Source organism: Dasypus novemcinctus, chromosome 19 (assembly GCF_030445035.2).
Source record: "Dasypus novemcinctus isolate mDasNov1 chromosome 19, mDasNov1.1.hap2, whole genome shotgun sequence".
Lineage (NCBI taxonomy): Eukaryota > Metazoa > Chordata > Mammalia > Cingulata > Dasypodidae > Dasypus > Dasypus novemcinctus.
Genome location: NC_080691.1, coordinates 1,041,451 through 1,068,795, shown reverse-complemented (window position 1 = coordinate 1,068,795; position 27,345 = coordinate 1,041,451). Strand labels below are relative to the sequence as shown.

The following is a 27,345-nucleotide window of genomic DNA, read 5'->3' as shown; positions in this document are numbered from 1 at the left end:
GAGATACTATTTTTTATGATTGCAGTCTTTCTGAATTCATTGAGCCTTTCTTTGTGGCCTAGCATATGGTCTCTCTTGGAGAATGGTCCATGTGCAGTTGAGAAAAATGTATATCCTGCTCTGTTTGTATGTAATGATCTGTAAATGTCTATTAGATCCAGCTCCTCTAATAAACTGTTCAAAGTTTTTCTTCTTTATTGATTCTCTTTTGAGATATTCTATCCAAAGTTGATAGTGTTGTATTAAATTCTCCCACTATAATTGTAGAGGCATCTGTTCTTTCACTTAGTTTTTCCAATGTTTGCCTCATGTATTTGGAGGCACCCTTGTTAGGAGCATAAATATTTATGATTGTTTGTTCTTCTTGAAAGATTATCCCTTTCACTAATATGTAGTATCCTTCTTTCTCACAATTGTTTTGCATTTAAAGTCTATTTTGTCTGATATTAATATAGCTATTCCTGCCTTTTTTTGGTTATTGTTTGCTTGTAAGATTGTTTTCCAGGTATTCACTTTCCACATCCACGAATCCCTGGGTTTAAGATGTGTTTCTTGTAGACAGCATATAGATGGGTCATATTTCCTTATCCAATCTTCCAGTCTGAATCTTTTGACAGGTGAGTTTAATCCATTGACATTCAGTGTTATTACTTTCAAGGAATTATTTATGTTAGCCATATTTTGTTTGGACTTGTGTTTGTCATATTTTTTTTTCCTTCTCTTTTTGTCTTTTTTGTTGCTCTTACACTCTCCTCCAACTCTGCCACTTTTGTTTTTTTCTTTCTTACTGCAGAACTCACTTTAGTATTTTTTGAACGGCAGGATTCTTGTTGGCATACTCTTTTTTTTTTTTTTAAAGATTTTATTTTTATTTATTTAATTCCCCTCCCCTCCCCCGGTTGTCTGTTTTCTGTGTCTTTTTGCTGTGTCTTGTTTCTTTGTCCGCTTCTGTTGTCGTCAGCGGCACAGGAAGTGTGGGCGGCGCCATTCCTGGGCAGGCGCTCCCTCCTTCGCGCTGGGCGGCTCTCCTTACAGGGTGCACTCCTTGCGCATGGGGCTCCCCTACGCGGGGGACACCCCTGTGTGGCATGGCACTCCTTGCGCGCATCAGCACTGCGCATGGGCCAGCTCCACACGGGTCAGGGAGGCCCGGGGCTTGAACCACGGACCTCCCATGTGGTAGACGGACGCCCTAACCACTGGGCCAAAGTCCGTTTCCCTGGCATACTCTTTTAATTTCTGTTTATCTGTGAATATTTTGAACTCTCCATCATTTTGTAATGCTAATTTAGCTGGGTAGGGTATTCTTGGTTGGAAATATTTTTCTTTTAGTACCTTGAGTATATCAAACCATTGCCTTCTTGCCTCCGTAGTTTCAGATGAGAAATCAGCACTTAACCTTATGGAGCTTCCCTTGTATGTGATGGTTTTCTTTTCTCTTACTGCTTTTAGAATTTTCTCTTTGTTTTGAGCATTGGATAATTTGACAAGTATATGTTTTGGGGTGGGCCTGTTGGGATATGGTGTTTGGGGTGTGTTGTGCTTCCTGGACATGTATATCCATCTCTCTCAGTAGTTTTGTGAAGTTTTCAGCCATTATTTCCTCCAACACTCCTTCTGTCCCCTTTCCCTTCTCTTCTCCTTCTGGGATGCCTCGAATACGTATGATTGTGCATTTAGAATTGTCGTTCTGGTCCCTGTGTCCTAGCTGGATTTTTTCTTTTTATCGATCAGTTCTACTATCTGTTCGATTTCAGATGTAATGTCTTCTGTGTCGTTAATTCTCTTCTCTGTCTCTTCTAATCTCCTGCTATTTGCTGAGAGTGTATTTTTGATTTCTTGAACTGTGATGTTCATCACCGTCATATATGTTTTCGTTTTGCATATGTCTGCAATTTCCTCTCCAAGTGTTTTCTTCATATTGTTAATCTCTTACTTTACTTCATTAAGTTGGTCTGTAATATATGTTTTGAGATCTTTAATTACTTGTCTGATGTTCTGCTCCCATTCCTGGTTTTTAGTTTGTTCATTGGATTTGGCCTTTTTTTCCCGATTATTGGTTTCGTTTGTAGTTTTTTGTTCCTGTCTCATCATCATTCTATCTTGTTGGGTTTAATCTGTTCCTTAGCTTCTTTGTTTAATCTTGGGGATTAATTAGTTGTTGTTTGTGTGTAAGTGTTATGTCTTGTCTTTGTCACTTTGTTCTTCAAACTCTATTTTCTTGTTGCTGGCTAAGTTCACTCTTGCAAGAATCTCCTCTGTCACCATCCCACTAAATCGACGTCCAGACACCTCCTGTCCTGTAAGCACCCGAAATAGCCCAGTCCAGCAGGACTCGAAGCCTACTCAGCCCCTTCTTTGCTGGAGAGAGTATGAGGTGCACTCACTCAGATGCCATCTTGCCCCGCCTCCTTGACCACAATTTAATGTCTTTCTTGAATTTCAATTTCCAACTCTCAGGGCTGTGCTGAAATAAGTATTCTCCTCCAAGTGCTATGCTGAGGCTTCAGAACACAGTAGTAGAAACATTGCTTGTATCCTTTTCCTATTAGAATTTAGGTCATTTTTTAGAATTTATGTTAATTGGATTATTTTTAAACATAATATTCAATCACTTTGAAAACAGATTTCAAACCATTTAGAATGTAGGCAGTTCTGCAGTTTCTCTTTTTACTAGTACATGGGTAACAACAAACAGTGATCCTCACTGAAATGGGCAAAAGTTCAAGAGTTACAGATTCTGTTGAAATATTGTCAGTGATCTAAGTTCAAGTTATTGTTGCGTTGCTGACTTTCAATGCTTACCCTATTCTTTGGTACCTTATGATATACATCATGATCATGACTTGTTACTATCATAACTCAAAATCCAGGTACCTTTTTTTCATACAAACAGTATATCAAATCTGCAAAAGAGATGTGCTTTCCCAATTGGAACAGGAAGAAGTGTCGAGAGAAGGAGTAGTTTGTCCTCAATACCAGAATCCAGGTGAACTGTAAAGACCTCTGCATTAGAAGAGGGGTCTCATGATGAAGTATGTGCTTGAATATTTTAACTTCAGGATTCCTTAAGTGTGTAATGGTTTCTTTTCTTTTTTAATTAGGTATTTTTTTATAAAGATTTATTTATTTATTTCTCTCCCACCCCCACCCCAGTTCTCTATTATCTGTATCTATTTGCTGCTTCATCTTCTTTGTCCACTTCTGTTGTTGTCAGCGGCACAGAAATCTGTGTTTCTTTTTCTTGAGTCATCGTGTGTCAGCTCTCTGTGTGTGCAGCGCCATTCCTGGGCAGGCTGCACTTTCTTTCATGCTGGGCAGCTCTCCTTATGGGGTGCAGACCTTGCACGTGGGGCTCCCCTTCTCAAGGGACACCCCTGCGTGGCATGACAATCCTTGCACACATCACTTCACATGGGCCTGCTGCACACGGGTCAAGGAGGCCCGGGGTGTGAACTATGGACCTCCCATGTGGCAGACGTACGCCCTATCCACTGGGCCAAGTCTGCCGCCTGTAACGATTTCTTCAGTTTTCTTCATATGAGTTATGATTTCTAAAATGTAACGAAGATATTGGGGAAATTTTAGTCATGTGTTTGTTCCATACATTTTTTAAGCTTTATTGAGTGTCTTTGGCATTGGGAAAGGAATATTCATTTGTTATTATAATTAAACTGTCACATAATAATCCTTGTCCTGTTCCTATTCTTGAAAGATTTTTTTCCTCTTTTTTACCTCACCAACATCCCAATTTTATTCTCACATTGCATGTCTCAAAATCCTTTCTGACTATTATGTCTTAGAATTTTCTTATTTATGACTTTGATATTCTTACCCAGCTGATTGTGAATGTGGGAAACATACTGAAAGGGATATTTGGAACTTTCTAAATTTTTCTTCCCCTGAAACTATTCTAACAATTTATTCTGCCTTTTTTCAATTACTACAGGGAGGCAGTGTGCCTTTAAAACATGGGAAATGATAGAAATGATATTCAGTCAACCTACCTGTAAGAAAGACACTTCTAAAACCATGTCATTGGTAAGTTCAATTTTATATACTCTAGTGTTCCAAATAGATACCAAAGGATAGGATAAATTAGGAATTCAGTAAATCATGAAGTTAAAATTAATGTTAGAATTAAGTGCTAATCCAGCAAAAATTTGTGATAGTTTGAATTTTCAGTAAAAACCTAAACACAAACTCTAACCTGAGTTCACATAAAAATCAAATTGTATAAGCAAGTTTTATGAATGTAATCTTTGAAACATCATGAAACTCAAAATTGATCAGATACCTCTGCAATTAGAGTGTTATAATAGAGAAAATCTGTGTGTATGGATTAGAATACTTTTATATGAAACCAACATGGCAGATATTTTAATTGGAGACTACCACTAGTGGATTAGTCTAGGTTTCATGTATATGGAAATGTAGGAATTCATTTAAATGGACAAAAGTTTTACAGTCTCTCATCTAATTCCCCACAGCACAGATCTCACACCCAAAAGAATTCCTTTAAATGTAATTCTTTGCAAGAAAATTCCTCTCACACATCCATAGTGAACCAATACGCATTGATTCACTTAACAAAGAAATCCTATTTCAGGAAACCACCTCCAGCAGTCCTCAGTGACTATTCATATGTTAAACAACATAAGCATCTTCACCATACAAGTAAATCATATGAATGCTACCAAAGTGATAAAAATTATATCCAATGCTCTGACCTCAGGCAATACAATGTAACTCCCATTGGAGAGAAAACCCATGAATGTCATCTAGGTGGGAAAGCCTTCACTACATCTTCTTCCCTTAAACAGCATGAGAGATGTCACACTGGAGGAAAACTATATGAATGTCATCTATGTGGGAAAACCTATGGTTATTATACTTCTCTTAAATATCATGAGAGAACTCACACTGGAGAGAAACCCCATAAATGTCATCTTTGTGGGAAGGCCTTCATTCAGTCATCTTCCCTCAAAAAACATGAAAGAACTCACACTGGAGAGAAACCCCATGAATGTCATCTATGCAAGAAAGCTTTCAGTCAACATTCCAATCTTCGACAACATGAGAGAACTCACACAGGAGGGAAAACCCATGAATGCCATCTCTGTGGGGAAGCCTTCACTACATTATCTTTCCTTAAACAACATGAGATCTGTCATACTGGAGGAAAACCATATGAATGTCATCTGTGTGGGAAAACCTATAGTCATTATACTTCCCTTAAATATCACGAGAGATTTCACACTGGAGAGAAACCCCATAAATGTCATCTTTGTGGGAAAACCTTCATTCAGTCATCTTCCCTCAAAACACATGAAAGAACTCACACTGGAGAGAAACCCCATGAATGCCATATATGCAAGAAAGCTTTCAGTCAACATTCCCATCTTCGACAACATGAAAGAACTCACACTGGAGGGAAAACCCATGAATGCCATCTCTGTGGGGAAGCCTTCACTATATTATCTTCCCTTAAACAACATGAGAGATGTCACACTGGAGCAAAACCATATAAATGTCATCTGTGTGGGAAAACCTATAGTCATTATACTTCCCTTAAATATCATGAGATAACTCACACCGGAGAGAAACCCCATGAATGTCATCACTGTGGGAAAGCCTTCATTCAATCATCTGCCCTCAAAAGACATAAAAGAACTCACACTGGAGAGAAACCCCATGAATGTCATATATGCAAGAAAGCTTTCAGTCAACATTCCCATCTTCGAGAACATGAGAGAACTCACAGTGGAGGGAAAACACATGAATGCCATCTCTGTGGGAAAGCCTTCACTACATTATCTTCCCTTAAACAACATGAGATCTGTCACACTGGAGCAAAACCGTATGAATGTCATCTGTGTGGGAAAACCTATAGTCATTATACTTCCCTTAAATATCATGAAAGAACTCACACTGGAGAGAAACCCCATGAATGCCATCACTGTGGGAAAACCTTCACTAAATCATCTATCCTTAAACAACATGAAATAACTCATACTGGAGAGAAACCCCATGAATGTCTTCTATGTGGGAAAGCTTTCAGTCAACATATCTCTCTTAAACAACATGAGAGAACTCACACTGGAGAGAACCCCTATGAATGTCATCTTTCTGGGAAAGCCATCAGTCAATATGCTAGTCTTCAACATATGAGAATTCACACTGGAGAGAAACCCTATGAATGTTGTCTGTGTGGGAAAACTTTCACTTTTCATTCTGCTCTCAGGAGACATGAGAGAATTCATGCTGGACAGAAACCATAATATATGTATGAGGAAACATTAATTATTCTAAACTTGGACAACAGGAGATTACTCAAACTGGAGAGAATCCGTGTAAATGCCAAAAATTTGAGAAAGCCATCAGTCAGTATTCTTATTTTAAATGTAAAAACTCACAGTATAATAGTTTTAGTTATGAAAGAGACTTCAGCCATAGATTTAACCTTTAAACATACCAAAGAACTCATATAGTGAATAAACTGTTTTTAATTTCTTCAGTAGTTCCTGTAGTCATCCATACTACTTCAGTAGCTTGCATGTATACTATGAGCCTGTGAACCACCACCATTTTTTACTTATCACTTATATTTTTGTGCATTGAATGTACCAAAGACTTTATTTATCACTACCTTTTTTACATTTGCATTTAGGTGCTTGTAGGAAGCAAGATGTGGAGTTACATACCAAACAGTACAATACAATAATGCTGGCATTTACAGTTATCCAAATGGTTTCCTGTACTACAGATCATTGTTTCTTTAGGGTGTTTTGAAGTACTCACTAGGTAGTACTTTTCATTTCAGTACCTAGTGTCTTTTCATTTCAGTCTGAAAAACTCCCATTACCATTGCTTGTGTGGCAGGTCTAGTAGTGATGAATTCACTCAGCTTTTGTTTAAGAGAGAATGTCTTAATTTCTCCCTCATATTTTTCTCCCCTGTCTCCCCTCCACCCTGCTCTTTTTGCTGCCTGTGTCCATTTGCTGTGTGATCTTTTGTGTCTGTTTTTTTTTTTGTTTTTTTTTGTTTTTTTTTTTTTTTCTTCTCATTTTCTCCCCTAGGATGCACTGGGATTTGATCATGGAGACTCTGATGTGGAGAAAGTTTCCCTGTCACTTGTGCCTCCTCAGTTCCTTGTTTCTGTTGTTGTCTTGCCTTGACTCCCCTTCATCTCTCTTTTTTTGTTGCATCATTATATTGCTGCATGGCTCACTGTGTGGGCACTTGCTCACCACATGGGCACTGGCTCACCATGCAGGCACTGGTTTACTGTGCACTGGCTCAATGCATAAGTTGCCACGCAGGCACTGACACACCACTTGGGTCACTGCATGGTCACTGGCTTGCCGCATGGGGCTGGCTCACCATGTGGGCATGCCTATACCAGGAGCCCCAAGGATCAAACATGGGTCATTTTTGAAAGAGCAGCTAACTATATAAATTCTTGTCTGGCATTTGTTTTCCTTTGGAACTTTTAATATTTCAACCTTCTGCCCTCTTGCCTTCATTGAGTTCTGGTGAGAAATCAATCACTTCTCAATCTAATTGTATGTAAAATGTTCCTTTTGGAGCTTTCAGAACTCTCATTGTCCTTTGCATTTGGTAGTGTAATCAATACATGGTGGACTATATTTTTTCATGGTTATCCCATTTCGTGATCACCAAGCTTCTTGTATTTGCATAATCACACCTTCTTAAAAGTTTGTGAATGTCTCTCTTTTTTTTTTAATATCCTTCTGCCCCTTTTTATCTTCTCCATCTGGCAGAGCAGGATATATTGGTATGAAGCAGGTGTTTTAGGCTATTTTCACTTTCAATATTTCTTTTCTCTTTGTCCTCCTCAGCCTCACTCACTTCAAATGTTTTTATTCAAGATCACTGCCAGCTCCAATGTACTCTTGAAACCCTCCTGAAAATTTCTCATACCAGGCATTGTGGGCTTCAAATCCAGTACTATTATTTTGTTACTTCTACTTAATTGTTTACATTTTTCTCTTTACCTAAACTTTTATACTACTCATTTATTGTTTTTCTGATATACTTTAGCTCTTTACTTGGACTTTCATTCACCCTCTTTAGAGTTTTTAAGACCTCTCTTTAAAATACTTTGTTCATTATGTCCACATTCTTATCTTCATTGGCATTTTCTGTATTTTTATCTGCTTCCCTTTGGATGGATGATCATTTCCTGTTTCTCATTTTGTATTTTGTTGTTTTTCTTGCACATTCTATGTGTTAATATTTTAAATATCAATTCTTGTATTTATGCCTGGGATGGGTTGTTTTCATTTTGTAAACAGCTGGTGAGAAGACAAACATTTTCTTGGGCTTCAGCCCTCTTATCAGGAAGGCTTGTCAAGGCAAATATACTGTGCAGGGTTTTCCTTGTCTTTCTGGGCCTCCATCTTGTCCTGTGTCTTTGTTTGTTAGTTGTTTTGGAGTTTCACTATTTACAGGAATTTGGTTTTCTGCTCTTTTCCTAGTATATAGACAGCCCTCTCCTGAGTATTTGAAGCTGCAGGCCTTTGTCTCAAACTGTTCCACTTCTATAGTTTTTTATACTTATTTCATTGCCTCATGCTGCTTTTGTATAGTGTAAATTCTGGAAGGAAGGTCACCCCAGAGATGAATTTCCCAAGTTGTTCTTTCCTAGGCAAAAAAGAGCCAGGGACTAATGAAGGGTTGCAGGCTTGCTCCAATGTGTCCTGTGGAGATGGAGAGTAAGGACAGCAAAACTTGAATGCCTTCCTAAAGCTGAGCTTTTCTAGCCTGGCAACAAATGCAGCACTTCAGTTTACTCTCCCCCACAACCCTGGGACGTACTGCTTCTTTAAATCACCACTGCCTCTGCCTCTGTCCAGTAAAGGTTGGTAAATGCCACCATGTTTGTGCAGAGAAGTTTGAAACAATAACTTCCTCCATTACCATTACCCAGTGATCTTAACTCAATAATAAAAAGCTGCGGTCAATGATCAGGTGTGCCTGTCCTGTTCTTGGGGAAAAGGATTTTTAAATACCTTTCTGCCAGTGGCAGCTAGCCAGTGTCTGTACCCCATGGGGGTGGCCTTTTGTGAGATTATATGATGGGAACCAGCTGCCACTCAGAGATTGTAATTACAGTTTTTTATGATAGTTTATTGGCCTTTTCCTCCTACTCTTCCATGGATGTTGTACAGTGTTATACTGGACTTGGACATTTGAAATAGGTGTTTCAGATGTTCCCTGCCTGTCTTATAGTTGTTGTGAAAGGATTGAGTACTGGAACTCCCTACTCTTATCTTTCTAATGTCTCATAATTTTGATTTCACCTGCAGGTCTCCATCTTCAATTCTCATAATCTCCTAAACAGTGAATGGCCTCACACTCACAACAATATTATTCTTGGAGGCCTGATACTAATCCTGGTTCCAGAATGAAAAGAGATATAAGAAACCATGAGCCAGGCACTGGTAGCCCCAACCGCATTTATCTCAGGATTAATCCAGTTTGACAGCTCCCTGGTGTTCATGGCGGATTCTTAAAGTCCCATTTATTGATCCCCTTCCTCAAGAGGATGTAGACATCATGCCATAGGTACCTGAAATGTGGGGCATTACCTCTACCCAGGATAGTAGACAAGGTTGAAACATTCGCTGCCACCGACTTTGTGCAGAGAAGGTTGAAGTAATAACTTCCCCCAGAGCCATTACTCAGTGATCTGAACTCAGTAATCAAAAACTGATCAGTGATCAGCTGTAGACTGTTTACTACACAAATGCTTTGGTCCTGTATTGCTCAAGACACCACCATACATACAAAAGATATGAAAGAAAGTTTAAATAATGGCCAAAAAGTCAACCAATTCCATCCCATAATTTGCAAGCTACTCTGCTTGCAGCCCCCTAAATCAGTGGAACAAGTTGCTTTGTAGTGCATCTTGGGAACACAGGCTCAGGCACAAAAAATCTTGTAAGTGAACAGCTTATTAGCACAAATGGCCAAAAGATACAATCATGGCCAGTCTCCCAGGCAGGCCTGCTACTCAGGCCAGAGTTGGTAGATGCCTGCTCTGCATGCTCCACTAGGAGAGAGTGACTCTGTACTGTTTCAGTATTGAGTATTTATACACTCAGAGGGAAGATGACCATAAATCTTAATACATTTGGTCTTACTCATTTCACAATTTGGAATGTCGTGCACTTATGTACACTGAAAAACTGACATTATGGTAAATCACTGTCCCTTGATGGTGCTTTATTTACAGCAGGCCTAATTAAATGCCAGAAAAGATAGCGATTGTTTCATGCAATGATTTGAAGGAATTAAAAAGAATTATCGTCTATAGACTTTCATTAATAGCAATGCTTCAGTATTGGTTGATCAGTTTTAACAAATAGACCACACTGATCTGCAATGTCAGTAGTAGTGGTAACCATGTGTGGGTGCCAGGATGTTGTATGGGAATTCCCTAAATTGTTATTGTAATTTTTCTGTAAATATGAATCTACACATCTCTAAATATAAAGTTAAAACCTTATCACACTAAAGAAAAATGACTACTATGATCACTAATAACGTATAGGTGGTTACAGAGATATCCTTTCATGTGAGGAGATGAAGTGAGTGTCAGGCTCAGTTATGAAGAATTTGAAGGAGGCAGCCATTCAAAGTGCTAAGGCAAGAGCTTTCATGGCAGCAGTCACTGGAAGAGCAAATGCTTTAAATGGGGAAAGAAGTTCCACAGTTCAAGGAACAGAAGAGAGAGTGGGGAAAATTGGTTGGGAATGCAATTGGAGAGCTGAGAAGAAAGCAGATCACATGGGATTTTGGGATCTGTATGGAGAGTGGTGGGAGCAGGGTAGAAGCAACAGGAGGAACATGGCATGTTTTTGGGCAAGTTAACCCTTAATTCTTCTAACGTACTAAGGTAAAGAATAGTCAAATGGGTAAGAAAATGTTTCTGCTTAACTTAGTGAATCTATCCAAAATATGCCAATTGATGAACAATATACTTGGATAAGCAAATATTAATAGGCCTATTTCAGTTGACCTCAACTATGTTGCTTCTCCTCTTGCCCCAACAACCTTGCTCAGTCCCTTCAGATGTCTCCCCTCCCTCTCTCTGGCTTTCTCTTGGCACATAAGCATGCTCTCCCCTCTCTTTATGTCTCATCCAAAACTGAAATATCTTCTCTGCTGAAGGCCTTCACCACTGTAAGTACTGCTCCCTCAATCTCCTCTCAGAGCTAAGGTTCTTAGATGTCACTACTTGACACTACTCATTTCCAATTCAACTAGCTGTGATCTTGTCACACTTCAGCCAACTACTCCACTGAAACTGCTCTTCTAAGGGCCATTTACATTCAAGTCCTTAATTGTAATGGGTACATTCCTCTTTATCTTCTTGGTCATTTCTTCCTGATTTCTCTTATTATTTATAGGTTTGATTATATTTTTCCCTACTCCCACCTTGGCTTACCCGTATCATCCTTTTCAACTTCCTTCCTATCCTTGGGTTTCTTCCTTCTCAGTGTAGTCTCCCACCATTTATCCCTTTCCTGTTGATGCCCAAAATTTCAAACTCCTGCCCATATACCCCTCACTCTAATACAATTTGGAGTGACCACTTCCAAATTATGGATTCAACTGAATCAAAATACAGTGAACCCAACTCTTCACATCCAGTGAGAACTGTCTCCTCAGCCACACATCTGAATTTCCAGTTGAACTCTCATAGGCACCTCAAACTAAAGCTCTTCATACAATGTTCTTCCCCCTCTTCCCTGTCAGGGTGCAGTCACCACCAATGCTCTAAGCCAGAAGATAGAAGATTTCCTTGACATGTCCTGCTCTCTCATTCATTAATGCACTTAGTGATGATGTGCCAACTCTACTCCCTAAATACAGTTTCTTAATTTCCCTCCTCTTCCCTGTTTTTCCTGCTATAGACTTATCCCAAGTGTTCATTACTTGTATCCTGGCTCTCTATCACAAGATTTCTGCTAGTTCCTCTGCCTCTTGATGGAACGTTCTCCAATTCATCCTCTATATTGATGCTATTAAAAATATAACAACCCGATTAAAAATCTTTCACTTGTTTATGTAGTTTCCATAGTAAAGTCCAAATTCCTGAACATTTCATATCAAAAATCTCATGGTCTGGCCACAGTTCATCTCTCCAGGCTCACCCCTACCATCTCATCAGAGTTATGCTACACTAGAGGTCAGGATATTCTAAAAAGGTTCTGAGTAGAAATTCACAAGTTATTAATAAAATTCTGAACAAATAATTTTAATTTGTGAAAGTGGGGAAATTGGTTTAAACACAGTAATGGGCATTAAGAATAGCCAGGAAAAGAACAGAATGTAAATTTTGAGTACTGAACTCCTGTTTTTCATTGAAAATGCATTAACATCCTTAGTAGTTCAGTTTAGAAAATGCTACTGAGGGCATTTGGAACAACTTATAACAGGTCCTAGAATATGCTGTGCTCCCTTGCTTCCCCATCTCTGTGTGGGATACCATCCATTCATTTACTTTTTTAGTGCAAAAACATTCATTGTACATCAACTGTATATACTAAAACTAGTATAGGTTGGACATTCAGAGAGAGAAAATGATCCACATAAGCCAAATTAGAACACATGCTTTTAAAAATCAGGCTGAATGTTATGAACTGGCAGTAAAAAGTATGAGGAACTGAATTGGGGAAGATCATGAGACAGTAACCTTGCCCCATCCTTCTTCTACTATCTCTGAGGTAGGTGTCAGGGTTTTATTTTAGGTATTTCGAGGCATAGATATTAAGTATGCATATATCTAAAATTATATTTTCTTCATGTGTTCATTTGTTATGAAATATCCATCATTGTCTCTAGTAATGTTTCTTGTAAAGTCTATTTTATCTGATACTAATATAATTACTCCAGTTCTCTATTGGTTTCTGCTTGAATGATATGTCTTTTCCCATCATTTTATTTTCACTCTATTTGTGTCTTTAATCTAAGATGGGTCTCTTGTAGACAGTACATAGTTAGATCTTGTAAATTCATCCAGCTGATCTGTGATATTGGGCTGTTTAGGCAATTCACATTCAATGGGTTGTTGGCATTTCTGGAATTATAAATCTATATTAGTAGTTACTTATTTTCTGTGTCTTCTCTCTTGTTTGTTCTTCTGTTTTGTATAACTTATTAGTGTACCCTTTAAATTGATTTGTTTACTTTTAACATTTCCTTTAGTTATTCCTTTTAGATTCTAATTGAAAGATTGGAATACAGCTTATTTTATACATTCTACTTCAGATCAATCCAGAAATACAGACACTTTTCTCCAATGTACCTCTATTTCTTTTCCCTTTTCTTTAGGTTGTTATGATATATATTTTTTATATGTTACAAATGCTCCATGTAATAATTACTGATTTATACAATTTTCCTTTTCATAAATTAAAATAAAAAACAAAATGTATACCTATAGAAGCTTTTATATTAACCCACATATTATCATTTCTTGTGCTCTTCATTGTTTCCCAATGGAATAAGTTCTTTTCAGTCTGGAGTACTTCCTTTCAGTTTTCTTGTAAGGCATGTATGGTAGTTAAAATGATTTGTCCCCAGAAATGCTAAGTTCTTATTCTTAATCTCAATTAATTTGGGTATGAACCTATTGTAAATAGAATCCTATTACTGGATCTTTTATAAGCAGAGTTAATTTGGCAAACACCAGTAGGGGAAAGTCAGAGGCATAGATATAAGGCACCATAATGTGATAAAGCTCTGCTATCACCAGAATGATTGACTTGAGAAAGCACAGCCTTGCTGACACCTTCATTTTCGATGGCTAGTTTCTGAAATTGTGAGTCAATAATTCTTGTTATTTAGGCCAAACAGCTTAAATATTTGGTATTTGTCTATCTTGGATTATCTTTATTTGACTTTCATTTTGCTAGATATAGAATTCATACTTGACAGTGTTTTTCTTGCAGTGCTTTGACAATGTCATTCCACTGCTTTGTGGCCACTGTCCTTTAATTTTATTGATACTCCACTTTATGTAATGCATCATTTTTCTCTTGTTGCTTTCACAATTTTCTCATTATACTTGATTTTAGTTTTCTTTTTCTTCTGAATTAAACTATGAGTAAGTGTGTCACATAATAAAGGAAGGGAGAAGACAGAACAATTCTACTCAAGTAACCAATATTTAAATGATCTACCTACTAAATAACATTTTGCAGGAATGATTAGGCAAACTGTATAATTTAAAAATATATCTTGTGTGGAGATAGTAGCAGGAGAGCCTTTTGATGTGGCAGAATCTGTTTTGAAATTAATTTTCTTGTGGGTCCTCACTTGGCAGTGATATGTAGAAGACTGGCAGTAGCTTCTCTGATACTCTCATGAGCTCACAAGTTTGTTGGCTGAAGGGCTTTTCACATGTGCACACTCAAAGAGCTTTCCACTTTGTGAATCTTCTGGTGCACATTGAAGTCTGATGTCTGGAAGAAACCTTTCTGATACATAGCACAAACAAATGGTCTCCCATTCCTGTGTCTTCTCTGGTAGGTGTCTAGCTGAACTGGTACCTAAAGATCCTGGGACAGTTCTCACACTTGTATGATTTGGGGGAACTATGGACACTTTCCTGATTTATTCAATGTATGGATGTTTATAATTGCTTTGGTTGGTAGGGACAGGCTTAGAGCTGGCTAGATCTATCCTGGGAAGAAACTGTGGTTCTACCTCCATCAGGACATCTTGAGAAGGTCCTCTTAGGGATCCTTTCCGGGATACAAAGGATCCAAGCTCTGCTCTTCTGGAGTTATGCAGGTTCTCCCAAGTTCCACACCCCTCTTCAGGCTTAGGGCTATTATCTTCCTGAATAATAACCAGGGTAGGTAATTGATTGACTCAATTAGTAATACTGTCATTTACTTGATTGGAATATCACAGAACTGTTGATATTCCTCTGCTTGTTCTGTTTGAAGGAGAATCTTTTGGGGGCCATGGAAGGGTGTCCTCATACTCCTCTTGGATTCCTGCTGACATTTTTTCCCATGAGATGAGTACTTAAGGTCATATTCTCTGAGAAGTGGGCTTCCTGTCCCTGCATGTGGACATGAACAAAATCAGGTGACCTCATGTAATCATTGGTCAGATCTTCCATGAGTTTCTCCAGGATTCTTCTGCTTGAATTGCAATTCCCTCTCAAAGTGGACCCATTTTTGCAGTATCCATTCATCATTAACTGTTCCAGGAGCAATTGAGAAATAATTTCTTCCTTGCTGTGATTATCTGGCTGCAGCCACAAGTGAAATGCCTTACAGAATATTTTTAATTCCTGCTTTTCAAATGAGCCATTGTTGGCTTGATATAGGCTGAGCTGAGGACACTGAAACTTAGAGTTCACACCTCTCTTCTAGACATTTGTTCCTTGTATGGGTCCTTGTATTTTTCATAGTTTCTCTGTGATGTGTGGATCTCTTCGTATACATTCTAGCAGGGTTTGTTTTTAACTTCCTAGATATGAATATTGTTTATCATTAAATCTAGGTCATTATTGGTCTTTATTTCTTCAAATATTTTTCTTCCCATTCTCTCCTTCTAGGAGTCCAGTTACATGGAAGTTGGTGTATTTGATGTTTCTCACAGATGACTGACATTCTCTTAATTTTCCCTCAGTAATTTTTAGTTGGGTTCTGAAGAATGGGTTTTATTAGTTCAAGATTCATTCTTTTGCCATCTTGAATTACCTGTTGCATTGCTCTACAGAATTTCTCATGAGTTACTGTTTCACCAACACTAAAATTTTTTAAAAATAATTTTTATCTCCTCTTAGAAATTCCTTTTCTTGCTTTATTGTAGCCATACTGTCTTTTCATTCATTAAATATGATCTTTTTTAGTTCTTGGAACACATATAATAATTGTTTGATATCTTCATTTGAAAGACTTCTGGAGATAGTTATGGAACAATCCTCTTCACTGCATTTCCCCCTGTGTATGAAACACTTTTTTTCTGAAAACTGATCATTCTGGGTGACTTAAAATATTTTACCATGTTTGGATTCTTATTTTTAATTGTTATGGTGCTCACTGCTGATGTTGCTAATATTTTTATTCATATTTTTATTTTGGTCTTGCTTGGACGAAATCTGTAGTTTCTCTCTCCCCTGTACTATACAGCAATATATGCCTGTTCTTGATATATGTGTGTGCATATATATGCATAAACACACAAATATGTAATATATTTTATATAGCATGTATTACATAATTCTTGCTGTCTCCCTGTGGGTTGCACCTCTTTCTATGTGAATTAACTGTCAACTAATAAGTGTGCAGAGGGTGTTTTTAACCACTGTGAACCAGTAAGGGTTCAATCCTTTGCTCATCAGTCTACGTGCGAAGATTATTGAAAGTTCCCTGCAATTACTACCAATCTCTAACTGGTGATGCAACTAGAAAGAGAACTTGAATAAAAGGGTCAACTCAGACCAGCAGAGTATCTCAGCCTACGTCTTGAATCAAGTATTAAAAGCTGCTTCTTGACTTGAATAAAAGGGGGAAATAGCAAAGACAAATTAGTTTATATGGCTAAGAGTCTTCCAGAAAGAGTCAGGAAGTCATCAGAGGGGTCACGCTTATGCACACCTCAGCAGGATCCCAGAGAGAACCAAAGTAGATAGAACCCTAGGTGCTGGTTCTCCTGAAGGCTCTGGAGAGCCACAGGGTATATGGTCATGGCAGATGGATTTGGAGTTTTGAGGCATGTCAGAGGGCCCTCCTTTGGAATTTGTGCTCCTGAGTGTGATGGAGCTGGACTCAGATGTGACCTTCCTACACATGCCTCTTCTGTCACTTCTACTGAATCTGTTGTTGGCACTAGGGGTGGTGCATACTCAGGGAACTTGAATCTCTGGACTGCCCATGTGCCAGCTGGGCCCTGAACCTCAGCAGAGTTGTGGCTCCTACTCTCTGGTTCATTGGATTTACCCAGGTCTGCTAATAGGGAGGTGAAGACGGTCAACCACAACACCAGGGAATCAAGAGTGCCAACTACTGCAAGCAGAGGAATTGCATCCATCATCCATGCGGAATCTAAACCCCCTCTTGATCTAAAGGAGTGGACATCACCATCCCAGGATCCACAGAATGGAGGAATAAAATATGGATTAGAGTGGACACACTGATATTCTACTATAAAACTATTGTGACTGGTAATAGAAGAAATTGTAGCATTGAGGTGGAGAAAGTGGCCACAGTAGTTGCTGAGGGCAGGAAGAGGGAAGAAAAGATGTGATGTGGGGGCATTTTGGGGACCCTGAGTTGTCCTAAGTGATATTGCAGGGTCAGATGCTGGACTTTATATATTCTGCCATAACCCACTGAATGTACTGGGGTAGAGTGTGAACCACAGGGTATACTATTATCCATGCTGTGCAGCAGTGCTCAAAAATGTGTTCACTGATTGCAGAGTGTGCCACAATGAATGAGGAGTTTATTGGTGTGGGAGGAATGGGGTGGGGGGGCTGTATACAGGAACCTCATTTTTTAATGTAACGTTTTTGTGATGTGTATATCTTCAAAAATTACAATTTACATAAATGATGGGGTGGAGGGTGGAGAGTGGGGTATATGGGAAGCTCATGTTTTTTAGGTTTTTTTAATGTTGTTTAATGTAAATTCTTTGTGATCTATTAACTTTAATAAAAAAGTGTAAAAAATAAAATAAAACCAAGAAAAAAAAAGAAGTCTAAGAAATCCAAGAACGAAAAGGTTATACAGGAAAGAGAGTTCTTTGTTATTAGAGTTAGTTATAACAGATACTGAAAGCGATCGTCTTTATCTTCTTGATCTTAATAGTACCACACAGTAGTACTAGAAAGAATAGGAGAGGGAAGCGGACTTGGCCCAGTGGTTAAGCCATCCATCTACCACATGGGAGTTCTGCGGTTCAAACCCTGGGCCTCCTTGACCCGTGTGGAGCTTGCCCATGTGCAGTGCTGATGCACACAAGGAGTGTGCCCTGTAGGGTGAGCCGCCCAGCACAAAAGAAAGTGCAGCCTGCCCAAGAATGGTGCTGCATGGAGAGCTGACACAAGATGACACAACAGAGAGAAACACAGATTCCTGTGCCGCTGACAACAGAAGCAGACAAAGAAGAACATGCAGCAAATAGACACAGAGAACAGAGAACTGGGAGGGGGGAAGGGGAGAGAAATAAATAAAAAATAAATCTTAAAAAAAAAGAATAGGAGACATAAGTAATTAAACCATGTAACTGAGGCAAAGATTTATTACCAACAAACCACCACCAGAACACTGCAGATTTTGGAAGAAAGGTGGCCTTGTTTAGTACTCTAGCCTCCAAAACTAAGATAGCAAATTCCTGTTGCTTAAGCCAGCCAGGATATGATGGTCTTAAGGCATCCCTGGAAAACTAATATAGTACTGATGAGTCTAGAATGATATCTGTCACTCTACATCCCCCATTGACTCAGGCAAGTACAAGGACATGAAATTTTATGAAACAGAATAAAAAGTTTAGAATAGTTCCAGAAACTATATCTTGGAGACAATTGGAGGCAATTATCCTTCATAAGCTATATAAATGATTTCCAAAAATTTTGCTTCTGTGCTTAAAAAAGACATTTTAAAAGTTATATAACCCTGGCACATTTTTAACTTGACTTCTTAACATTTTTCTCATAAATTTACATAGCTCCAAATGATATATCTAACACACTGCATTTACTGCAGTTTTTAAAATAAGACTTCTATATCATTCTTTTAACTGAATCCACTATCATCTAAATATATACTGAGTTCATATCACTCTTTGTTTAAAAATATACAAATTGACTTTTCATAATCAAACAGAAATGTGTGTTCCCATTTCTTCTTGAACTTCGATTCCCATTTTATGTCCTGACAAATGTTATCTCAAATTAAAATGTAATGTTAAAGCAATATATTTACATTTGAAAATATTTTGTTCACCCATTAACACTACTTTGCAAGAAGTATTTGAATGTGGATTAAATCTTATTTAAAGATGTCCTAGTTAAAAAAAAAATAAAAGGAAAGTTCCCTGACATTTTCTATCTGCTGTGATGTTTCCTTTGCTGTGCACTTTCAGTTCTCCTAAGTGCTTGTGTATAGCCTCAGGATCAGCTAGGATTATATAGATAATAGGGTCTGTATTAGTCATCCAAAGGGGTGCTGATGCAAAATATCAGAAGTCTGTTGGTTTTTAAAAGAGTATTTATTTGGAGTAGGAATTTACAGGCACTAGGCCTTAGAGCATAATTTACGTCCCTCACCAGTCTGTTTTCATGTGTTTGAGCATGATGGCTGCTGACATCTGCAGGGTTCAGGCTTCCTGGGTTCCTCTCTTCCCAGGTCTTGCTTCTGTCCAGCATCAGGGTTCCTCTCTTCCTAGAGCCTACTTCTCTCTGTACTCAGGATTCCTCTCTTCTTGGGGAATGCTTCTCTTTCCAGTGTGTGCTTACTTGCTGGAGCTCCAGCTTAAGACTTCAGCATCAAACTCCAACATCAAAACTCCAACATCAAAACCCCTAACTCTTTTTAAATTTTTAAATTTTGTCTTCAAAAAAGTTTTAGATCACAGTAACGTCACATATGCACTATAGGGGACTCCCATATATCCAACATCAAACCCTTTTACTACCTCTGTAGCAATGATCTTTTTACACGGTCATGTTATATTTGCTACAGCTGATGTACCAATATTGAAAATAGCTACCAAAAAATAAAATAAAACAAAATGAAAAAATATATATATCTATATAAAAGAAAATAGCTACCAAACATGGTTCCATTTTGGTTTACATTATGGTTTATATTTTAGACTGTACACCTTTCTAAATTTTTAGTCACATTATGGTTTACATTTTAGACTATATACTTCTCTAAATTTTTGGTGAAATTTAACATGTCCTAAAGCCATCATTTCATGATCTTGTGGAAACCTATGCTTATGAGCCCATGTGCCTAAAATTTCAACTAGGCCTAGAGCTGCAGGGTACCTAAGAGTTACTTCCTGAGAGCCTCCATGTTGCTCAAATGTGGCCAGTCTCTAAGCCAAACTCAGCATGTAAATGCATTACCTTCCCTCTAGCATGGGACATTACTCCTGGGGATGAGCCTCCCTGGCACTGAGGGATTACTGCCAGTCACCAGCTGGTGATGCAACTAGAAAAAGACCTTGAATAAAAGGTAGAAACGGTGAAGACAAATGAATTTATATGTCTAAGAGACTTCAAAATGAGTTGGGAGGTCATCAGAGGGGTCATACTTACACACATCTCAGCAGGATCCCAGATACAGCCAAAGTAGATACAACCCCAGGTACTGGTGCTTCTAAGGCCTACAGGGACACACAAGTTCTATGGTCATGGTAGATGGCTCTGGAGTTTGGTGTCTTGCCAGTGGGCCTACTTTGGAATTTATGCTTCTACATGTGATGGTGTTGGACTCAGATATGAACTTTCTACACATGCCTCTTCTGTCACTTTTATTGAACCTGTGGTTGGCCCTGGGATTGGTGTATCAGAAGACTTGAATCTCTGTACTGGCCATGTGCCACCTGGGCCCTGAGCCTCAGCAGAGTTCCAACACCTACTCTTGGGTTCGTTGGACTTGCCCAGATTGGCTAACAGGGAGGGGGAGATGGTCAACCACCACACCAGGAAACCTAGAGTGCCTACACTTGCAAGCAAGAGAATCACATCCATCAGCCATGTGGGATCTAAGTCCCATCTCGATTTAGAAGTAGAGTGGACATCACCATCACAGGGTGCCCAGGATGAATAAAATATGGATTAGAATGGACTTGTTGGTATTCTGCTATAGATCTATTGTGCCTCTAGCAGTGGAAGAAATTGTATCATTGATGTGGAGACAGTGGCCACAGTAGTTGCTGAGGGCATGAAGAGGGAAGAAGAGATGTGATGTGGGGGCTTTTTTGGGACTTGGCATTGTCCTACATGATACTGCAGGGACAGATACCAGACATTATATATCCTGCCATAATCCACTGAATATACTGGGAGAGAGTGTAAACTACAATGTAAAGTATAATCCATGCAGTACAGCAGTGCTTCAGTGTATTCACCAAATGCAATGAATGTGCCACAATGATGAAAGAGGTTGATGATGTGGGAGTAGTGAGTGGTGTGGGGGGTATATAGGAACCTCATATTTTTTAATGTAACATTTTTTGTGATCTATGTATTTTTAAAAAAGAAAATTAGAGAAATATTTTTCAGTGTTTGATTTTTCCCGCTTTAGTTTTTTTAAATGTTACATTAAAAAAAATATGAGGTCCCCATATACCCCCACCCCCTCACCCCACTCCTCCCACATCAACAACCTCTATTATCATCATGGGACATTCATTGCATTTGTTGAAGATATTTTAGAGCACTATGTCTTTTACCTGTGAGTCCCCACCTACCAAGAGGTGGGGAACCAACATCCTACTTATGTAACCCAAAGTCCTAATCATAATTTAATCAAGTACAAACCAGTTTACAAATATAGCCCAATATCTATTTTTGAAATTAATAACTAGATCAAACTGCTACAGGGCCCTATCTGCCCTCTACTTCTCCTGCATGAATCCCTATCTGAACCTGTGCTTCCCTACAACACATCCCTAGACCCTCCCCAATTTCCTCTTTCTGAGATTGTCATGTCAACTGATTATGCTGCTAGGAATGCTTACTACTCCATATTTAATGAGACTCCTCCCTTTTTTAGGAGTTACCAGGGGTTAAAACTGGGACCTCAAACATGGGAGGGAGTTACTCAGCCACTGAACTTCATCTGCACCCAGTGAGCCCTTTTTGACTGTGTGAGAGGTGCTCCTGGTCTGATTGCCTATCCTGCCTTCATAGCACTTCTACAGTGACCAAGCTGGAGTGAGTGAATGGGAGCAAACTCAGATCAGATGCCACAGACTTCCAGACTTTTTACAAGCAAAAACAGTACTAAGATTATTGTATGCCTTTGATGTCTTCTTAGAGAGCTGAAATGATTGGTTAAATTTTACAGCTCAAGATCATGTTTTGGAGAGAGAAGTCCTGGAGGTAAGCTTTTTAGTTAAAAATGAGTAGGTCTTTTGGGGAAGGTTAGTTGAGTTGGCACAAGATAAGGGGTAAAAGACTAAATAGTAGCACAAGGTCAGAAGTTGAGGGATTGGAGAAATGTTACTCACAGCCCGCCCTGGGTTATCAACCACTTTTGGTTACTTGTGCCATGGGTTTAAATTAGATTCCCAAATCATTAGTAGGCGTGGTTTGGACAAAATTGAATATCATTGAAGCCCTTACTGAATTCAGAAGAACCAGAAATAATAAGGAGGAAAAGCTGAGGGTAAGACACTATCTAGGACTTTTCACTTAAATGGCTGGGATTCATAAAGAGCAAAGAATGGCTTTATCATAAGGATAAGTTGCAACCAAATAGATGAGATTGAGTGTAGGAAAATTAATTTTCTATTTCAAAATCTATGTCTCAGGGCAATATTGATATCCTTTTTGAGGCCACAGTTTGTATAATTTATGGTATATAACCTTATGTGAGAGTCGCCTGTGCCCTTGTGCATAAGCCTGGTACTTAAACCAATATCCCCACATAATCTTGCCAAAAGTGGAGATTACTGTACTTACTGATAGTTTGTGAGATAGGTGGACTATTTTTGAATTAGTCTCATATTTGTAACATGGTGGGAAGAAACAAACCTTAGGTCTTCATCTCTATTTGATAGATACCCACTCTTCTTTGAAAATGCAAGATTATTGCTCTGACACATAACAAATATCTTTTGGGTTGTAGAGCTAGCAACCCATACTATTTACCTAGTTACCAGTTTACACACAAGATGGAATAAACTCCTGTGTCTTATTCTGACATTTCTCTTTGTATGAAAAGTATACTAAGGATTTAAGGTACTTAGAGTTAGTGAATAAGTAAATGTTTGGAAAAACTGGAAAACTATTACAAACAATACAAATATATTAAAAAGGAGTAATAAAATGTTAAAATACAATGATAGCTTTAGAAACCTAACACAAAAACTGAAGGAATGATGTAAAAAATTACAAACTCTAGGTTAAAGGAAAAAGCAGAGGGAAATGATGAAACTCAAGCAGTTGAGTTCCCACCTACCACATAGGAGGTTGCTGGTTTGGCTCCTGGTACCTCCTAAAGAAGACAGTGATCTAGTATGATGGGTAGGTGTGGCAAGCTGACACAAGAAGATGATGCAACAAGAGACAAAAGAAGGAAAACAATGAGAGACAACAAAGCAGGGAATGGAGGCGCCTCAAGTGATTAGGCACTCCCACATCGGAGTTCCAGGGTTTGTTTCCCAGTGCTTCCTAAAGAAGCAGTGAAGAGAAAGAGACACAGCAAGTGCAAACAATGAGGGGATGCAGGGAAATAAATAAATAAAATATATCTTTAAAAAAAGAAGAAAGCTGAGACACCTTGAACTGCCAAACTTGGAAAATGATCATTTCTGCCTAACCATATTCATCCTTTTTTAAATCCACAGTCATTTGCTCAGCAGCCATCTTGAGCCTCCATGCATCCTATAAGCACTCTTTCCTGGACTCTGACTTTTACACCTCTTGCACCTTTGCTATCTGTGAGTTGGCTTTCAAAATGCTTTGCAGAAGCCTAGAGTGCCTCATAGTCTACAGCTGACCTTGTGGAGAAAACAGAGGAGCTGAGCCCAGAGGAACCCAGGAAGCTTGAACCCTCACAGACACTGGCAGCCATCTTGCTCTAACACATGAAAAGACTTTGGTGAGGGAAGTAACTTATGCTTTATGGCCTGGTATCTGTAACCTCCTACCCCAAATAAATACCCTTTATAAAAACCAAAAACAAACAATGCTTTGCAGCTCAGATCTATGGCCCTGGGGTTTGCAGTAGGGTTTGGGCTGATACTGCCCCAACACCCCACACCCAGCAAGCTCATGCCAATCCCATCACTACCCCCACCTAGCACCACTTCAGATAGGACTTAGTGCAACAGTGGATTCTGATTAAGGTGGGGACAGAGATCCTGAAGTTCTGCCCAAGGGAGAAGAGGAAATGTATCTATTTCGAAGACTTTGGGAAAGCTTAGATTGAGGTGCTTCCAGGCATTTAGGTCATCTTTCTTTCAGTGGGCTATTACTTGGGCATAGAAGCACTTCATTCTTCCCTGCAAAAGAGCTCAATTTCTGTAAACGTACCCTACCCTAGAGTGACTCCCTACTCTGTCTCCCATTGGTCTTCACCCACTCAACTCTAAGTTCCATGAAAGCAAGCCACTCAGCCAGCTCTCCTCTCATTCTTGAGAATGGATCTCAGCACAGGGCAGATCTGCAGCCAGCCTGGGCCCTCTGATCTGGAGGAAATGAAGCTCAGATCTGCAGGCCCTGGACCTCAGCTCTGATCCAGTGGGTGGTGGACAAGGAGAAGAACTCAGGATGGGGAGGGACTGCTGAGCAAGGAGCTCATGCTTGGGCTGGACCAATAGAGGAAGGCACTGGCCTGGGGCTGGGAATCAGTGAGGCTGATTCCCCGGATGTGCCACTGCTGCCACCAGTAATCTCTCATGGCTTCTTCCCTTCTGAATCCTGCCGGTCTGTGCAGGAGAACCAATAGGCCACTGGTCTATCTGTGTGCTTGCATTCCTGTTTCCAAGAGTGTTGTTTCTCCATCTACACAGAGGTCCTCTGGAGTTGTTGAATGCCATGCGTGTTTGCTAGAGATCAGTGGCCATGAACATGTCTAAGGTGGCCTGAGGCATGGGTGATGGGTCTTGTACTCTGGAGACTGAAGAACAATGGGAGTGTGTAGAATGGGGCCCAGTTGCAAAGGGAAGGGATAGTTCCCTCATCTCATCACTGTTGTAGCAGTGAAGGCAACAAAGGACAAGGGGGGCTCCCTTTGGGCACTATTTACATGTAGATGCCAAGGGGATTTAGGGCTCCAGTGACCAAGAAGAGGTCTAGCATGTGAGGGTTCTTTGCTTCCACAATTGGGATCTCTGCTGCCCCTACCACGCCTGGGCTTGTGCTGACTGGGGAGATCCAATGAGTGGTTGAGACAGTTACCTACCTGTGTCCCAATGGACATGGAGTGTGGTAGAGATGATGGTACTAGTTCAGGTCTATTGCAGAGGGACAGGAAGCATTACTTAAGGGAGCTATGCTCTGGGCAGGTGCCACCAAAAGAAGAGGGAGAGAGAAAGCATGCATGCATGGGGAAAATGCTGCTGTCAAAAGCCTACAACACCTGGTATTCCCAAGCAGTCTCCAAGTACTAACCAGACCTCACTCAGATTAGCTTTAGAAATCAGACATCAGTCTATATCAGACATGTTCAGGGTGATAATAGCCATAGATGCTGGTTGTCACAGCCTGGAGCCTCAAGAAACTGTGCTGTGCAGTCCTGCTGAAACTTGTCCAGCTATAGGGTCTTTGGACCCCTGAAGCCCAGATCTGGGCCACTGCATCTGCTAACTGCCACTAGGCAACTGGGTGCCCTGGCCACTGTGGTACACCTCAATCTTGGGTTTTACTCACACCCTGAGGACCTGGGTGGCAGCTAGAAGGCAGGCCAGGCATTGAGATGGCTCTGACAGTGCCCAGCTACCCATATAGCAAACCAGAAGCCAAGAGCTCCCTGGGATTCCAGGTCCTTTGCTAGGCAGTTTCCAAAGAGGCTTGTCTCCACTTGGATTCTGACATCTCACCAAGTCAGAGATCCTAAGGATGTGTGACCTTGGACCCTCTTCTGCTCCAGTGTGCCCAGCCTGGCTTAGTTCCTGGAAAGCCCCCATGCCCATCCAAAAGCCACACACCCCCATTCCCAGCCCTCAAGTGCCCCACACACATCCCTGCTGGGTCCAACTAGAACCACTAATGTACCCTGACAACCTGACCAGCGGGTAGTTCCCCAGCACTGCAGACCCTTCCTAGAATGTCCTTGGGCAGCCCACCTGGTGAAGGCTCCACCAACCCAGCAGACTTGACTGAATGCACCAGGCTAGTGTCAGAAGGATTCCCAAGGCCTCATTTTCCACCCAAAACTCAGGGACATCACTCCTCTAGAGAGGCCAGGCTAAGCTGTCCCCATGCCTATCTTTCCATAGGGTGCACCCATCCCACAAGGTGTCCTCCCACCCTTGTGGCCACAGCACTCTTGCTAGTGTTCTCCATAAAATGACTGCACCTGTTATGGTCCAGGATCTGTCCTCAGTCTTCAGAACCCAATTGGAATTGCTCAAAGTGGAAAGCTGACATCTATTCAGAGAGCTGGGGCTGGGGGAGCCACTGGCACCAAGATCCCACCTGGTCCTCCTGTGCAAATTCAAGCAACACATGCACTCACTATGCAGTGGGGCATCTGTTCAACTCAGCAGCTGGAGCCAAATTGTGGCTCTGTTGCAGTCCACTACAGTGGGAAACCCCAACTACGACGGTGGTAGAGACTGGTGGACTTGGGCTTGGAGGCAGGTCATCTGAAGCTATGAGTGACTGAGAGGAGATGCCCCTGGAGCTGGGAACTGGATGGTCTTGGATAGGCATATCTCAAAGGGTCTGCAAATAGAGGTGGGGCTCTGAAGTCTCCAAAGGCACTGTTAGACCCTTGAGGCTTATGGCTATGATCCTGGCGGTGCAGTTGAGTTAGGCATGGTGCTGCCCTAACACTCCACCCCACCCAAAAGTCTTCACCCACAACATCCACACCCCCATGGGCACCACCCAACTATGCTTCCTTGCCACAGTGGATTCTGCCCTGGGTGGTCACAGAGCTCTTGGCCATCCTTCTGAGGGTGACTGGAATACATTTGATGCCGTTTCCAAGACCTCGGGATTGCATCAGGTACTTCCTGCCTCTTTGGGGTTCCTTTTCCTAATGGGCTTTCTCTTGGGGTACACTTTAGAATTCTCCCCAGCAAGGGAGCCCTCCCTCTGCAAACCTTCCAGGTGGCCAGAATGAATCCATGCTCTGTTTCTCAGTGGTCTCCACCCACTTGACTCTACACTCCATTAGGTCAGGCCACTCAGCCCTCTCTTACCTCATCCTGGAGAACAAATCCCAGCACAAGGTCAACCTGCAGCCAGCTTGAGCCCTCTGACCTGAGGGAAGGAGGCCCAGGGGTGTGGTCTCTGGGCCAGGAATTAGCAGAGGTTGGGGGATTTGCCTTTGCTGCTGGCAGTCTATCTTGGCATCTTCATGTTGGAATCCTGCTGTCTTGTGTAGGTTGGGGCCCTTGGATATGTCTATCTCCCTCTCTGCTTGCCAGTCTGCCTAC

General features: G+C 40.4%; 1 protein-coding gene across 3 annotated transcripts in view; it reads left to right on the top strand.

The window, feature by feature from the left end:
- The window catches only part of LOC101444968 (putative zinc finger protein 705B), a 63,586-nt gene that overhangs the window by 19,977 nt on the left and 16,264 nt on the right, over positions 1-27,345 (top strand). Inside the window, exons 5-7 of one of the 3 annotated variants that reach the window (XM_023592216.3) lie at positions 3,950-4,041; positions 22,080-22,114; positions 23,584-24,978. In XM_023592216.3, coding sequence (XP_023447984.1) covers positions 3,950-4,041; positions 22,080-22,114; positions 23,584-23,626 — 170 coding nt within the window. In that variant the 3' untranslated portion in view covers positions 23,627-24,978. Of the gene's footprint in view, positions 1-3,949; positions 4,042-4,609; positions 19,099-22,079; positions 22,115-23,583; positions 24,979-27,345 lie in introns of those variants that run through there. The other 2 variants (XM_071209697.1, XM_071209696.1) reach the window with 2 other exon arrangements.